Genomic DNA, 17,539 nt, shown 5'->3' with positions numbered 1-17,539 from the left:
CTTGAATGAGACTGGTTTCAGCATTCATCTTTTTCATTTTTATGGACAAGCTCTGAGAAATCTAATTTGCATAAATTAGAAGGGAAAGAAATTTATAGGATTCAGCCAATTATTTGAATACCTCTGAGTTACATGATAAAAACCATACAAGGATTTGTCATCAAAAATTATTTTCAGTGATGTATTAGCTGGCAACTTAATTAAGTCTTCCTTCAATTTTGTTGAAAGCAAAGATTTGGAAACCATTCAACCTGTAAGGGATTAGTTACCCAGTCATATGTGTCGTTCTCAGCTTCTGGGATTATTGCCAACAAAGCTTAGCAAAGATTTGTCAAATGATTATTAATATTTCTGCTTCTATTTCTTAGAGGCCCCTTGTTTAAACTGATATATTCAGGAGGATGTGGAAAGTAAAAGTGTTAATTCCAATACACTTTTTTACTAAGACAATTGTTTGGACCAGATCCTTCTAAATATGTTTGTATTTGGGGGGGAGGGATGATTTGGTAGATTGGGGTTGACATATACACAGTACTATATATAAAACAGAAAACTAGCAAGAATCTACTGTATAGCACAGGGAACTCTACTCGATACTCTGTAATGATCTGGGAGTAGAATCTAAAAAAGAGTGGCTATATGTATATGTGTAACTGATTTACTTTGATGTACAGCAGAAACTAATGGAACATTGTAAATCAACTATACTCCAGTATAAGCTAAAAATATATATATTTTAATTGACATCTTGGCATTGTAAACTTAACCCATTTATCAACAACATCTGTGACATTCTTTTTGGCAAAGCCAGCCACCATTGTTAAACTAATCAGCCAACTCATATTTCTATCAGAAAAGGTTTCTCATTTTTCAAGTAATCATGTTATTTCATGTCCTTATGATAACTGTCTTGCTTCTCTCTTTTGAAACGTGAATGAGTCTTTCTCTCCTGGATGAATTATGATACAAAGATTTTCACTATTTCTCAATGATACGCTTTTTGATTTATTCTCATGGGACTCTTCTTCACATATGATGTATTTTTTACAATACAGGATGAAAGAGCTCATTACATTTAAAAATAATTGAGAATTTTCCTTTCCTTTGGTACCTTGCAGTTCTTACACTCCAGGCCAAGTATTACAATAGGACTGGGGCTGGATGAGAGTAGGCCTTTCTTCTGCATACTGGGAGAACTGGCATTACTGCTCAATCACAACAGGTAAATTTTAGGAAAGTACATATGGAAGTTGGGGACCTGGGGAAAAAAATTAATCCCTTGAGTACATTCATGCTTGTATGTGCCATTTCAAGTCTTTGTGAACTATCAGGACAAAAATTTTCCTTGTTCAGAGACCCCTGTTTCAGAACATCACCTGCTCCCTAGGCACCTTCACAGGGAGCTGCCATCAAAGGGTCCCTTTGGTGGGTCTGAGTAGCTGAGCCTGACCAGAACTTTGTGGTAAGAATTGTAGGAAGCAACTAGACCATGCTGCATAGGAGGACTCTAGACAGTGAGGCATTTGCTTTGATGAAGTTTATGAAAAAGCCTTCCACTTGGCACTCAGCAGTGCAGTGTGTGTGTCTGGGAAATGTGAGCAGCCAAGAGGCTTCATGATAGCTTCAGTACTTTAGAGATCACTGTGATCCAAGATCAGACCTGCCTTTCGGGCTCAAAACCTCAGTTTGTCAGCATGTGGAGAGTGGGTGTACAGTCCACATAACTAAGTTATAAAACTCAGATGTCAGTGTTCTAATTTAAAAGGAGAAATCATTGGCATGACGTCTGACCCCAACATCTATAGATAGAGCTACATGGAAAGCCAGATGGTGAGCAAAGATTCTGGACAAGATGGGATGATTGAGATGAACTGAATGTTTAATACTTAATCTGGCTAAGATAGCAAGATATAGCCATCTTTTTACCTGGTACAACCTTGCCATTAAGACCAGAAGTGATATAATAAATATTTTTAGCCTTTGTCCCTGGTCCCTCAACTGCTGATCTCTGGAGAGGGGAGGGCGACTGGAGATTAAGTTCAATCATTCTTGCATTCTTGGCATATCCAACAATATTTGTGGGAATACAAGAGACTCACAGAGGAGTTTTCCAACAGATATGCTCTGTGAAACTGTCAGTGCATCACATTCATGCCAATGAACAACACTAAAGAAAAAAGATAAAAGTGGATTAAATAATTCCAACTGAAAAAGAGAACCTCTTGAAATAAGAAAAATTCCTTCCTTAATTCATTCTTCCTTTTCAGTATCTTCTGCCTAAATCACAAAATAAGGCATTTATTTCCTTAGGACCTATAATTTTCTTCTAAAATCATAAAAGCCATCTTTCATAGTCCTCTGATGACTTAATTCCCTTTTCTTCTTAGATAGTCTCCTGAAAGAAAACAGAATATGGTTACTATTTGACCATATTATTTACTGAAGAACAGTAAATAATAACAACATGATTCATTCACAATAATAACAATATGATTCATTCATTTATTCCATAAAAATTTGTGAGTGACTACCATATACTAGGCATTGTGTTAAGTACTGGGAGATACAAGGATGACTGGATAGTTAAGACCCAGTCCCTGACGTCAAGGAGTTCATTGTCTGTTTGGGGAGACATCTGTTGTCTATTATATGTTCCTAGAATCTTCCATAATAAAAATTTTATTTCCCCAAATTTCTATAATTATGCACAATTTTTGATAGAGAAAAATACAAGTAATTAAAAATACAATTAAAACTCTCATAGATATATCTCATAGCTATAATTTCCCAGTTCTACATTAGATCTTTATTCGAAAACGTAGACATGGAAGGGGAATCCACTAGATACCAGGAAGCCAGCTGCCTGGCACACGGTGATTTGTTTTTCTATAGAAGGCCCTTTTATAGAGGATGGCCCCCAGCAGCTACATCTCTGCTTTTTTTACCTTGCCCTCCCTACCTCGTATCCCCAGCTGACTGATATAAGGGTAAACAATACAATTTGAGACTTGTCAGATCAGGGTTCTAAAAGAAGAGGATGCAAGGCTTGACCATGATACCATGAGGAAAGGAGGCAGTTTGCAATGGGATATAACAAAGCTGACGCTCTTAGGAGGAAAGACTAGAGAAGGATTCAGTGTTCCAGTCCCTGGAGCCCATTTTTCCTGTGACTCAGCTGGTTTGACTGCATTACTTGCAGTCAGAAGACTACTACCACAGCAAAGAAAGACAGGCATTGGGAACAAACTTACCCAACTTCTCTGTGGCTTCCACACAGACACTAGGATACATGCCTTCAGAGTAAGTTGTCACCAGAAGATACAGATGGGTCTTCACAACAATCACACCAGTGTTTTCCTGGATAAAAATAAAACAATGCTTTTCTCTTGGTTTTAACAACAGGACAAGCAGTTACCCTCCAGCCAGACTTTTCACCTTTTCCTGACTTTCATATTCATGTTTGTTTTTGGATAATCTTACTTTTTTCACTAATTTAGTTGTGTTTCCTTAAAAAGTTTCAGACTATTGTAATAACAGCATGTGTATTCTAAAAAAGCTCCCAAATTGACTGTAGTATTTCCCTGTCCTGATGAGAACAATAGATGTCATGGAAAGGAAATATAGTTTGGAATTAGATCACTGGGCTTGAATCCCAGCACCTCCATTTTCTGCTGTGACTGTGGAAGAGTTATTGAACCTTCTTAAGCCTCAGTTTCCTCATCTGTAAATGAGGTTACTTAGTGTATAATGTGGGCGAAGTGTGCCTAAGCCATAATACAGGGCAACCAGAAATACGACTATCATCCCCTTAATTGTTATAGGCAACAGCGAACCAACAGTTGTTTTAAGCACAAGAGTAATACCACTTTTTTAAAAGAAGGATAATATCGAGTATGAGAGATGAATTGCAGTGGAGAGAGACAGTTCAGGCAAGGTTCAGTTGACAAAATCCAGAATGAATGTTTCCTAAAACCAGGCTCTGTTAGTACTTTCTTTAACATATGCCTTCATGGCACTAGACTGCTGGCTATCTATACTGCCACTGCGGTAACAGGCTTAGTCTGTTTTAAAGATAGGATCAGGAGAGGCATAGAAAACTTGGAGTCAAACTCAAAAGTTTTTACCAGTTGTCTTCACATCTTGAACACTCACATTCTTGGCATAAAGAGAATAGTCATCTGCCCGGACACATTTGTAGTCCTTCTCCTTGAAATACAGTCCTTCTCTTCTGGTTTTCAAAGGGTTTTTGGCAAACCCATTTACAAGTGTTCGGACATCACTGGGCATTACCTGCAGAGGTTAAACAGACTAGAAATCGGCAAACGATGGGGAACTGGCCAAATTTGACCCACTACCAGTTTTCTTACACAGGCCTGTGAGCTAATGATGATTTTTACATGTTGAAAAAGTTGAAAAAAAATATTTTGCAATATGTAAAAATATATGAAATTCAGATTTCAGTGTTCATAGTTTTACCGGAATGTTATCACCCCCTTTCCTTTATGTATTATCTATGGGCTTTTTACAGAAAAAGACTGAAACTCTTATGCCAAACTTGGTTTTTTCTTACACTAAATCCTGGTGATGCTACACATAGGCTCCGCTCCTGGAGTTTGATGAGGGCTGCACTGTCCACATGCTTTGTTCCCAGGAGTGTATCTAACAGTAAGTTCTGCAAATGGCTCATGCTCCCTCAGTTCTGAAAAAAAGAGAATTGCAGTTGAAATCATCTGCTCTAGCTAGCTTTTAAAAGTCTTTTAAAAGATGTCCCCAAGACATTCAGAACAGCTTTAATGTCAACAGCTTTAACTGAAAAGATGCAGAGTGAAAATGGTGGTCCACCATCCGGTGCCCACCAATATTCAGAAGAGGAAAACAGAATCACAGAAAACCAGTTCACACAGAGGGGTTTGAGTTTGGAAATTCACAACTCCTAATTTTTTCTATGTCAACGGTTTGTATCAGAATCACCTAGGATTAAAACAAACAGGAAACCTGAGTAAATGGAGAACTACTGAAGTAAACAAGAGTAAATGAGATATGGCAGTAGTTGAGTCCTCACGTTCCTTTACCTCTGACTAGCATCAGTACCAACTATGGACACTGATTAATACCTCAGGGGCTAAAAACACCTGGTGGCTCAGACGTAAAGAGTCCACCTGCAATGGGGGAGACCTGGGTTCGATCCCTGGGTTGGGAAGATCCCCTGGAGGAGGGCATGGCAACCCACTCCGGTTTTCTTGCCTGGAGAACCCCCATGGACAGAGGAGCCTGGCGGGCTACAGTCCATGGGGCCGCGAAGAGTCGGACACGACTGGGCGGCCAAGCACAGCACACAGAAACACCTTATAAAACCTAGAGCGACATTTTTCTTACAAGTTTTCAAGTCTTGGATGGTGCTCACAGGGGACAAGTTCTACAAACACTCGTCCTTCCAAGAGATCCTAAGGGCAGGCGTCCCTAGCCCGCCACTCCCATCGTCGTGATTTGGCCCTCCACAGTTCCCTGACTGAGGGAGGGGGTTTAAATCCGGTCTGGTTGTCTCGGGCGGTGGGGGGAGACGCACAGGAGGCCCTGAGGGTTTGGGGAAGCGCGGCGCGGGCAAACCCACTGAAGTCAGCAGCCTCTCTGAAAGGAGCCTAGCGCTCCACCGAGGCCTGGCTTAAGGCGCATACGGCCGTCAACGGACGCAGGGGAAGGCGGGGCGAGAGGGCGACTAGCCCAGCTACTGGCTGTGGGAGCTGCCCATCACCGAGAAGCGGTCTAGCTCCGCCCGCAAACCAGGATCTACCCGCGGGCCCGGGCGCTGCTGCTTAACAGGTTCCCTCACACCCTGACACGGCCGCGAGAGCTCACTTGCGCGCTACTCAGGGACGCAGGGGTCGCCGCGTCGGAGGGGTCGTGGGGCGGGGCCGGGGAGGGGCGGTTCCTATCGAATCCCTGGACGCGGAACCTTCTCATCTACCAAGGCGACGGCCTCTACCTCATTGGGCCGCAGGTGCGGCGGGCTCTCCCGCCTCAGCCGACCGCTCTGGCACTGTAGGCTGTCGGGTCTGGCTCTCGTGTGATCCAGAGGAGCCGAAGGCTCTGCCAGTTTTGAAGGGAGCTGAGGTACCAGTCGCGGCCATTCAACTTTTCCGCGGCGGAGGCCGCTCGCACCTTGCTCACCGGGTAGGGGTGAAGGAGCGGGGTCGTGCGTGATGTAGGTTCTACCAGGGACACAGGCTTTATGACAGCTTCTCAGGCACCGGCGGGCGCGGGGGTACGGGAGGGGAGGAGCTTGGGCCTCTTAGATCTTGAAGACCAGCAAATTTTGTTCAAAAGCCCTTCCTTCCCTCTCTAAGAGGCCCATCCTGTGTGTGCTTCAGAAGCCAGAAAGCTGCAGCTTTCCGGTTCCGAAAGCTGCAGTTTCGGAAAGCTGCACACGCGCCTCCTTGAGGCCAGGCTGAGAATTGCTGCACCGGCTGGGTTGGGCAATGTTACGGGAAGCCTGGCTTCTCAGGGGGCTCTGCTGGTCGGTCCAAAAGGAGCTCCTCTGCTTAAAGGAGGCAGGCTCGGAAGACATCAGCAAAAGCTTGTGGACAGACTGAAAAAAAGGGAACTGCAATTGGAGTAATCTTCTCTGGCTAGCTTTTTTTTTTTTCTGGCTAGCTTTTAAAAGACCTGTGAATACAAATGTCCCCTCTCACTTTAGGAAAAACATGATGTCTAATGTTCAGAATCCGTTTCATGTCCATCTATGGTCACAAATATTAAAGAGAAAATACACGTGAATGCTCGTTACTAAGGAAGCTAATTTTTTAGTTTTTCTAGGGAATCTGTTATTTGGGACCACAATGAAAAGTTATGAGAATGATCTGGTAACTGACAAGCTTCCCAAGCTCAAGAGCTCAAGAGAATGGCTGGAGCCACAACCACTTTCTTTTATGGAGGTATCATAGTAATGGCATTTTAAAGTTTATACTTGGGTAGTTGCATTGAAAAGTGGCTTGTGCTAAATATATTATTTTTCTGTTTTCTGTTTCATTCTGCTCTTTATTATCCTGTTGTTTCTATTAACTATTTTCTTTGCTCTTCATTTTCCAATTTCTTAAGGTGGAATAATGTCACTTCTTACATACCTTTTTAATAAAGTTACATTTCTCCTGAAGCATTACTTTAGCTACATCACCCAAATTTACATATGTTGTGGGGTTTTTTTTTAGATTATTTTTTTTTCTACACAGCTTTATTAAGGTATACTTGATATATAATGAATTGCATATATTTAAAGAATACAGTTTGGTAAGATTTGAGCTATGTATTCAGTCCATTCTAAAGGAGATCAGTCCTGGGTGTTCTTTGGAAGGAATGATGCTAAAGCTGAAACTCCAGTACTTTGGCCACCTCATTCGAAGAGTTGACTCATTGGAAAAGGCTCTGATGCTGGGAGGGATTGGGGGCAGGAGGAGAAGGGGACGACAGAGGATGAGATGGCTGGATGGCATCGCCGACTTGATGGACGTGATGAGTGAACTCCGGGAGTTGGTGATGGACAGGGAGGCCTGGCGTGCTGCGATTCGTGGGGTCACAAAGAGTCGGACACGACTGAGCGACCGAACTGAACTGACTAAACTGATTCATGCATGAAACCATCACCACAATTGAGACAGCAAACATATTCAATACTCCCGAAGTGTCTTCACTGTGTCCCTTTTTAAGTGCCTCCCTTTCCACTTTCTATCACTATAGTTTATTTTGTATTAAAATTTTTTGTACAAATGTAATCTTACGGTATGTATTATTTTTGTATGGCTTCTTTCACTCAGTATAATTTGTGATTCCATGTTGTTTCATGTATCAAGACTTCATTCTTTTTTGTTACTACTGAATGCTATATACCCTAGTTTGTACATCCTATTGTTGCATATTTAGATTAACAGTTTTTGGCTATTACAAGTAAAGCTGTTAGAAACATTCACATACTGTCTTTGTAGGGACATATGTTTTCATTACTGTTGGGTAAATATCTAATTGTGGAATGCCTAGGTCATATGGTAAATGAAATTTAACATTTTATGAAACTGCCAAACTGTCTTCCAAAGTTATTTTATATTTCCACTAGCAGTGTATGGGAGTTCCAGTGTTTTACATCCTAGCCAGCATTTGGTTACAGTCTTTGTGTGTGTGTGTGTGTGTAGTCTTTAATTTGAGACATTCTAAAAAAGATGTAGAGTGGCAATTCATTGTGTTTTTAATTTGAATTTCCCTAATAATTAATGATATTGAGCATCTTTTCTTTTCATGTCTAACTTGCCATGTATGTATATATTTATTGATGAAGTGTCTGTTCAGTTATTTCGTGCATTTTTAAATTGAGCTCTCTTATCTTACTGTTTTTATTATTGAGATAGAATTCACATACCATAAGATTCACTACCTTAAAGTGTACACCTCAGGAGTTTTTGGCATATCCACAAGACTGTATAACCATTATCACTATCTAATTACAGAACATTTTCATCACCCCAAAAAGGAAAGTCATACCCTTTAGCAGTCACTGTCCATTCCCTTCTCCCGTGTTCTCTGGCAACTGCTAATCTGCTTTCTCTCAGATTTATCTATTTTGGACATTGTATACAAATGAAATCCTATAGTATGTTGTCCTTTGTGTGGCTACTTTCACTTACCATACTGTTTTCAAGGTTCATCCATGTTGTAGCATGTATCACTACTTCTTTCCTTTTTATGGAAAGATGATATTCCAATATATGGATGCCACCAGTCGATGGGCATTCAGATTTTTTTCTACTTTTTGACTATTATGAATAATGCTGCTATGAACATTTGTATACAAGTTTTTGTGTGAACATATGTTTTCAATTGTCTTGGGAAGTGTAACCTAGGAATGGAATTGCTTAGGTCATACAGTAATTCTGTGTTTAACTTTTTGAGGAATTGCCTGCTTCCCACAGTAATTGTACTATTTTACATTCTCATCAGCAACATATGAAGGTTCCAATTTCTCTATTGTTTAGACGACCCAGATAATCATGATGATGTGATCACTAATCTAGAGCCAGACATCTTGGAATGTGAAGTCAAGTGGGCCTTAGAAAGCATCACTACGAACAAAGCTAGTGGAGGTGATGGAATTCCAGTTGAGCTCTTTCAAATCCTGAAAGATGATGCTGTGAAAGTGCTGGACTCAATATGCCAGCAAATTTGGAAAATGCAGCAGTGGCCACAGGACCCGAAAAAGTCAGTTTTCATTCCAATTCCAAAGAAAGGCAATGCAAAAGAATGCTCAAACTACCGCACAGTTGCACTCATCTCACATGCTAGTAAAGTAATGCTCAAAATTCTCCAAGCCAGGCTTCAGCAATACGTGAACCGTGAAATCCCTGATGTTCAAGCTGGTTTTAGAAAAGGCAGAGGAACCAGAAATCAAATTGCCAACATCCGCTGGATCATGGAAAAAGCAAGAGAGTTCCAGAAAAACATCTATTTCTGCTTTATTGACTATGCCAAAGCCTTTGACTGTGTGGATCACAATCAACTGTGGAAAATTCTGAAAGAGATGGGAATACCAGACCATCTAACCTGCCTCTTGAGAAACCTGTATGCAGGTCAAGAAGCAACAGTTAGAACTGGACATGGAACAACAGACTGGTTCCAAATAGGAAAAGGAGTACATCAAGGTTGTATATTGTCACCCTGCTTATTTAACTTCTATGCAGAGTACATCATGAGAAATGCTGGACTGGAAGAAACACAAGCTGGAATCAAGATTGTCGGAAGAAATATCAATAACCTCAGATATGCAGATGACACCACCCTAATGGCAGAAAGTGAAGAGGAACTAAAAAGCCTCTTGATGAAAGTGAAAGAGGAGAGCGAAAAAGTTGGCTTAAAGCTCAACATTCAGAAAACAAAGATCATGGCATCTGGTCCCATCACTTCATGGGAAATAGATGGGGAAACAGTGGAAACCGTGTCGGGCTTTATTTTTTTGGGCTCCAAAATCACTTCAGATGGTGACTGCAGCCATGAAATTAAAAGACGCTTGCTCCTTGGAAGAAAAGTTATGACCAACCTAGATAGCATATTCAAAACCAGAGACTACTTTGCCGACTAAGGTCCGTCTAGTCAAGGCTATGGTTTTTCCTGTGGTCATGTATGGATGTGAGAGTTGGACTGTGAAGAAGGCTGAGCACCGAAGAATTGATGCTTTTGAACTGTGGTGTTGGAGAAGACTCTTGAGAGTCCCTTGGACTGCAAGGAGATCCAACCAGTCCATTCTGAAGGAGATCAACCCTGGGATTTCTTTGGAAGGAATGATGCTAAAGCTGAAACTCCAGTACTTTGGCCACCTCATGCAAAGAGTTGACTCATTGGAAAAGACTGTGATGCTGGGAGGGATTGGGGGCAGGAGGAGAAGGGGACAACCAAGGATGAGATGGCTGGATGGCATCACGGACTCGATGGACGTGAATCTGAGTGAACTCCGGGAGATGGTGATGAACAGGGAGGCCTGGCGTGCTGCGATTCATGGGGTCACAGAGTCGGATACGACTGAGCAACAACTGAACTGAACTTAGAGTTCACTGAACCTCTGGTATCAGTGGGCATATAGTTCCCAACACATTTGGAAAACGCTCAGCCATTCCCTCTTCAAATATTTTTCTATCCCACCCCTCTCCTTTTGGGAAATAAAATTATACTTTTAATCACCTGCTTGAAAGCTGTCTCATCTATCCCATAGCCCTCTGATTACCTGCTAATTTTTTTCAGACTTTTCCCTACTGCGTTTCATTTTGGACAGCTTATTTTCTTATGAGTTTGTTTACTTATCTTTTCTTTCGGAATAGGCAATCTACTGTTAAGCTGGTCTGTGTATTTTTCATTTTAGACATTGTAGTTTTCATCCTTAAAGTTTTTAGGGGGTCTTTTAAAAACTCTTCACTGTCTCAAAATGTCTGCTGTTTCTTCTAGTTTCCTAAACTTAGTTCAGTTCAGTCGCTCAGTCGTTTCTGACTCTTTACAACCCCATGGACTGCAGCACTCCAGGCTTCCCTGTCTATCACCAACTCCCAGAGCTTGCTCAAACTCACGTCCATCGATTCGGTAATGCCATCCAACCATCTCATCCTCTGTTGTCCCACTATCCTCCTGCCTTCAATCTTTCCCAGTATCAGGGTCTTTTCTAATGAGTCAGTTCTTTGCATGAAGTGGCCAAGTATTGGCGTTTCAGCTTCAGCATCAGTCCTTCCAATGAATATTCAGGACTCATTTCCTTTAGGTTTGACTGCTTTGATCTCCTTGCAGTCCAAGGGACTCTAAGAGTCTTCTCCAACACCACAGTTCAAAAGCATCAATTCTTTGGAGCTCAGCTTTCTTTATAGTCCAGCTCTCATATCCATAGATGACTACTGGAAAAACCATAGCTTTGACTATACAGACCTTTGTTGGTAAAGTAATGTCTTTGCTTTTTATTATGCTGTCTAGGTTTGTCATAGCTTTTCTTCCAGGGAGCAACCATCTTTTAATTTCATGGTTGCAGTCACCATCTGCAGTGATTTTGGAGCCCAAGAAAATAAAGTCTGTCACTGTTTCCATTGTTTCCCCATCTATTTGCCGTGAAGTGATGGGACTGGATGCCATGATCTTCGTTTTCTGAATGTTGAGTTTTAAGCCACCTTTTTCACTCTCCTCTTTCACTTTAATCAAGAGGCTCTTTAGTTCTTTGTCACTTTCTGCCATAAGCATGGTGTCATTTGCATATCTGAGGTTATTGATATTTCTTCCTGCAATCTTGATTCCAGCTTGTGCTTCATCCAGTTGGGCATTTTGCATGATGTACTCTGCATATAAGTTAAATAAGTAAGGTGACAATAGGCTTGATGTATTCCTTTCCTAGTTTGAAACCAGTTGGTTCCAATTTGGAGCCAACCTTTTCCAATTTTGAACTTATGAACTATTTTAATGTCTTGGTCTAATAATTATATTGTCTGTGTCATTTCTGAGGTAGTTTTTATGTATTTTTTAAAATTTTTATTTATTTTAAAAGTTTTATTTACTTATTTATTTTTGGCTTCCCTGAGTCCTTGTTGCTCTACCGGGACTTTTTCTAGTTGCAGCAAGTGGAGGCTACTTTTAGTTGTGGTGCATGGGTTTCTTACTGTGGTGGCTTCTCTTGTTGCAGAGCATGGTCTCTAGGGCCTGTGGGCTTTAGTAGTTGTGGCCTACAGGCTTAGTTGCCCTGCAGCAGTGGAATGTTTCCACACCAGGGATCAAACTTGTGTCCCCCGCATTGCAAGACAGACTCTCAATCACTGGGCCACCGGGGAAGCCCTCTGGGGTAGTTTTGATTGATTCTTCTTTTCATTATTAGTAAAATTTTTCTGCTTCTTTGTATGCTTGGTGATTTTTTAAATTGGATACCAGGCATTGTGAATTTTTTTTGAGTGCTGGATATTTTTTATTTTCAATAAATGCTCTTAGCTTTGTTCTGGGATGCAGTTAAGTTACTCAGACACAGTCTTTTTTTTTTTTTTAATGTCTTGCCACCAAGCTTTGTCAGGTAGAACTGTAGTGGCATTTTGTATGTGGCTAGTTTTAACTCTATGCTTTGCATACCATAAAGTTTTTCACTCTGGCTGATTGTTAAGAGGAATAACTCCTGGGGTTTGTGACCTGTAGGGATTGTTTCCCTAATCCTTTCAGGTACTTCTTTGCACAGTGTTTCTTTGAGAGAAGTTTCCCCACGTGCATACAGTGGTCAGGGCTTCCCTGGTGGCTCAGAAGATAAAGAATTTGCCTGCAATGTGGGAGACCTGGGTTCAGTCCCTGGGTTGGGAAGATCCCCTGGAGGAGGGCAAGGCAACCCACTACAGTCTTCTTGCCTGGAGAATCCCATGGACAGAGGAACCTGGGGGGCTACAGTCCATGAGGTCGCAGAGTCAGACACGACAGCGACTAAGCACAGCACAGCAGCACAGCACAGCATTCACCTGAAGCCTCAAGGGGGACCCTCTACAGATCTAATCGTCTGGAGATCCCCCAGACTCTCTGTGTGACTGTCTTCCCTCTGGTACTGTGCTCTATGAACTGTAGCCTTCCCAGACTCCCAACGCCCTTCCTCGTTTCAGTCACTTCCTCCTCTCTGCACCAGTCTGGAAATTCTCTCCAGGCACTAATGAGCTATTTTAAGATTTACCTTGTTTTCTGTATCTCAGAGGCCACTGTCCTTCATAGCCTGATATCCAGTGTCTTTCACTATATTTTTTAAGGTTCCCTACTATTCTGTCTGAAAGTAGTGGTTTTCATCCCAGCCATTATTTATTTAGAATTTCAGTTATCAACTTGTCCAACCTTTTGCTGTTGTCTCATAACTCACTGCAACTTTATTCATTTTCCAGTCTTACTTCTTTCTGTTTTTCAGACTGGATGAATTCTAATGATTTGAATTCAAGTTCACTGACTCTTTTAAAGTCATCTTCAATCTGCTATTAAGCCATTTAAATTTTTTTTAAATTTAAGAACAATATTTTTCACTTGTTTATTTTTCATTCTTTTTCTGCTGACATTTTTCTATTCATTATGAGCATATTTTCCTTTAACTTCTTAAACATAGCTATAATAGTTGACCTAGAATCCTTATCTGCTCATTTCAACATATGGGCCATCTCAGAGTTGATTTCCATAAGATTGTATTTCTTTTTGAAGTATGGATCACATTTTGCTGTTTAGTGATTTTGAACATTATGAATGCTATATTGCAAAGGGTCTGGAATCTGTCATGTTCCTCTGATTAATATGGAACTTTTGTTTAGCAGACAGTTTACTTGGCTGAAAATGAACTCTAGACTTTGTTTCTCCTGCAGTTGGCAGCAAATTAAATCACTGTTTAGTTTTTTTTAGCTTTAGCTGGGCTGCATGGAGTTTTTATTGTGTGCATATGTAGTTCAAGGGTCTACTAGAGATTTGGTCTGCAGAATTTGTGGCATTCCGTCTATGGCTTTCTCCTTTCAGGCATTTCTCCTTTCACTTTCTTGCTGCTATGGTTGCCCTGAACTCTGTCTTCTAATTCTGGAATCTGTAAAACTGTGTATCTTTATCTGCATTTGAGCCACCTCCTTTAGCTATGATTGATGCCTGCTGTTAGACAAAAGTTCATAAAAAACTGAAAACTTTTCCAGTGCTGTTCTGATTTTCCAAGTGTTGACTTCCCTTTAGTGTCTTCCTGCTCTGGCTTGGTCTTCAATGTCTTCAGGTGATTGTTTTAATATATTGGTACTCATCTTGGTTTTGAGAACAGTAGATTTGCTAGAAATAGCAACTCTGTGAGGCAGAAAGGACAAAGAAAATGAATTTGGAGTTAGATACATTTGAGTTTGAATTTTGGGCTCAGTGTAGGATTTTCTAGGCTTCTGGTTGTTGCTTACCTCTGATGAGCCTTAATTTCCTTGTGTGTTAATGGGGAAGGTTAGTTCTTAGATTTTAAGATTTTATTCATCTGTTGTGGAAAATTTCAGGGATTTCCCTGGTGGCTCAGTTGGTAAAGAGCCTGTCTACAATGCAGGAGAACTGGGTTTGATCCCTAGGTCGGGAAGATCCCCTGGAGAAGGAAATGACAACCTATTCCAGTATTCTTACCTGGAGAATTCCATGGACAGAGGAGCCTGGTGGGCTACAGTTCATGGGGTCACAAAGAGTTGGACACGACTGAGTGACTAACTTTCTTTCTGGAAAACACAGGTAGTGGAACTGAAGACAACTAATTCTAATGACAGTTCATTTGAGAATATTTTTTGTGTGTAATTATGAGAAGATTTCAAAGGTCACCCCAAATGTCTCCCACCTTGGGACTCTTTTATTATTAATCACTTTTTCCATTGCAGAAATATTATAGCTTAAAATTTGCTCTTTTTAGCCATTAGTAGCTGTATAATTTGGTATCCACATGTATGTTAGATATCAGCTTCTTGCATTTTCTGGCGGATGTTTAATTGAGGAAGAGTTGTTATGAAAATGGAAAAACTTGATTTTATGAACTACTTCCAGAAGATTGTGTTGGCTTAAAATATTGAGAATGTGGCTTGTTCATAAAAAGTATCAATATTTGATAGCTACAATGACTAGGGTTGTTGTTTATTTGCTAAGTTGTGTCCAACTCTTTTGTGACCACATGGACTGCAGCCTGCAAGGCTCCTCTGTCCATGAGATTTTCCAGGAGAGAATACTGGAGTGGGTTGCCATTTCCTTCTCCAGGGGAATCTTCCCAACCCAGGGATTGAACTCATCTCCTGCGCTACAGGCAGATTCTTTGCCACTGAGCCACCAGGGAAGCCCATAAATGACTAAGTGTAATCAAATAAAATTCATTAATGAGTAAATGAATTCCATTAGAGGCCTGATTATATCATTTTATAGGATGTGAAAAAAGATGGGTACCATGTGACTTCGGGCAAGTCATTTGACCATGTTGGGAATCCAAATGTCTGTGATCTGAGTTATTTTTTTTTCCCTAAAGTAAAATGTAGCTGAGAGTGGAAAGATTCAAATACTCTTTAAAAAGTACTTGATGATATGATTTGAGGTAAAAAAAATTGGGATTTACAGAGAACTTCCCAGGGATATATAGGACACATAAAATATTATTAATCTAGGTAGTACTAATAATTTAATTTTTTAATACTTGATTTTCAAAATTTTATTCTATCATTTTAGGTATTAGCTAAGGAAGATGTTGATGCAGCTATTCAATCAATATTATATAGAGAAAACTATATAATCAAGGTAAGAATTGGCTACAAAATATGTCTCAGTTAAAAATTAAATTTTGTTTTTCTATTTTATATGTAGTGCCATGTCATTACAAAAATTTTAGGAACTATAGAAAATAATGGAAACACTCCTTAGCCTTTAGGATTGACCTTAAAAGAGCTCTGAGGTTGCTTTAATTTACTTCTTTGCTTTCTATACTTTGTGGGGATTCTTTTATAGATACCTTATAAGAGTTTCCTCCTATTCACTTGTTTCTTCATTTTAGTGGGACTTCTAGGAATCCCTGTCTATTTTTAAGAGCTGTTATTGGAACACACTGACAAATTATTACTCAGAAATACCTACGTAAGAACAAGGCTTTAACTGTAGCAGGATGGGCTTAATTATAAGACAAGATGAATGTCCATGTGATGTGTACTAAACTCTGGAGTGGGCAGCCTATTTTTGTTTTTAAGAATTTTCTTTGGAGTTGTTTAAAAAGGAAAGGAATTATTCACTGAGAATGGTAGAGATGTGCTATGACCTGAAGTTAGGGAGGGATATTACCTGGAAACGGTCTCAGGGTTTTTAGTACTTTATTTTTTTCATTTTAAATTTCATGTTGTTGATCCTAGTAATCACATGATTTCATTTGCTAGATGAAAGGTGTATGAGAAGTTTTGCTGAGGATGATTTAGTTTTATAGCCTGATTTAGGCATTTTCTTTGCAGGCTACTTGCCATTTGTACCAGGTTGTGCTACAGTTCAGCCTTTTCACTCTTGTCTTTTTTTTCCTGGCCACACCGAGCAGCTTATGGGATCTTAGTTCCCTGCCCAGGGACTGGACATGTGCCCCACTACAGTAGAAGTACAGAGTCTTAACCGCTGGATGGCCAGGGCAGTCAAAAATAACTCTGTTCTTTAAGATCTATCCCAAGTGTCTACCAATTTGGAAATCTTTTAAAAATTTTATTGGGACTGTCATGATGGCCCTTGGTTAAGACTCCATACTCTCAATGCAGGGGACATGGGCTTTATCCCTGGATGGGGAACTAGCTAAGATCCTGCATGCTGCACAGTGTGACCAAAGGAAGAAAAAAGTTGATTATTTTTCTACTGTGGTAAAATACATGTAACATAAAATTTGCTTTTTAAACCATTTTTGAATGTATAATTCAGTGACATTAATTACATTGATATGTTGTACAACTGTCCCCATTATCTATTTCTAAAACTTTTTCATCACCCCAAAGAAAACTTTGTACTTGTTCAGCAGTAACTCCCCATCCCTTCTTTTGCAAGCCTCTTGTGACCTCTGGTTTCTGTCTCTTTGAGTTTGCCTAATCTAGTTATTTGATATAAGTGGAATCCTAAAATATTTGTCCTTTTGTGTCTGGCATATTTCAGTTAGTATATTGTTTTTAAGGTTCATCCGTGTTGTAGCATGTGTCAGAATTTCCCTCCTTATACTTGTATAATATTCCATTATGTGTATATATCACATTTTGTTTATACTTTCATCTGTTGATGGACACTGAAGTTATTGCCACCTCTTGGCTACTGTAATGACGCAGTGAACACTGAGCCCCATATATCTCTTGCTACATCGTCCCTCCTCCCATTGTTTCGTAGATCTGTTTTATAGTCTGTCTTCCAGGGAGAGCAGGTATATTATCTAATTTATTCATGTATTCTTTGTTTCCAGTATTGTGTGTGTCACGCATTAGAAGCCAACGTAGTGATTTAATTAATGGGTGCTTTTGTGGATTATTCTTATGAATATAAATTAAAT

General features: G+C 40.2%; 2 protein-coding genes across 2 annotated transcripts in view; one reads left to right on the top strand and one right to left on the bottom strand.

Moving 5' to 3' along the window:
- The first annotated feature begins 1,161 nt into the window (after positions 1-1,161).
- Positions 1,162-17,539, top strand: part of LOC128071296 (protein FAM228B-like) — a 31,619-nt gene continuing 15,241 nt past the window's right edge. Inside the window, exons 1-3 of the mRNA XM_052664175.1 lie at positions 1,162-1,222; positions 6,805-6,932; positions 15,712-15,780. Of these exons, the coding sequence (XP_052520135.1) occupies positions 1,162-1,222; positions 6,805-6,932; positions 15,712-15,780 (258 nt within the window). The remainder of the gene's footprint in view (positions 1,223-6,804; positions 6,933-15,711; positions 15,781-17,539) is intronic.
- On the bottom strand, positions 2,367-4,687 carry LOC128071297 (profilin-4). The gene is made up of 4 exons (XM_052664176.1): positions 4,571-4,687; positions 4,153-4,290; positions 3,252-3,357; positions 2,367-2,395 (listed from the first exon to the last, which is right to left on the bottom strand). Exons 1-4 carry the CDS (start codon positions 4,685-4,687, stop codon positions 2,367-2,369), a joined length of 390 nt encoding a protein of 129 aa, XP_052520136.1.

This window comes from Budorcas taxicolor, unplaced genomic scaffold (assembly GCF_023091745.1).
Source record: "Budorcas taxicolor isolate Tak-1 unplaced genomic scaffold, Takin1.1 scaffold332, whole genome shotgun sequence".
NCBI classification, from domain to species: Eukaryota; Metazoa; Chordata; class Mammalia; order Artiodactyla; family Bovidae; genus Budorcas; species Budorcas taxicolor.
The sequence above is the reverse complement of the archived record's forward strand: the minus strand, read 5'-3'. Positions and strand labels throughout refer to the sequence as shown.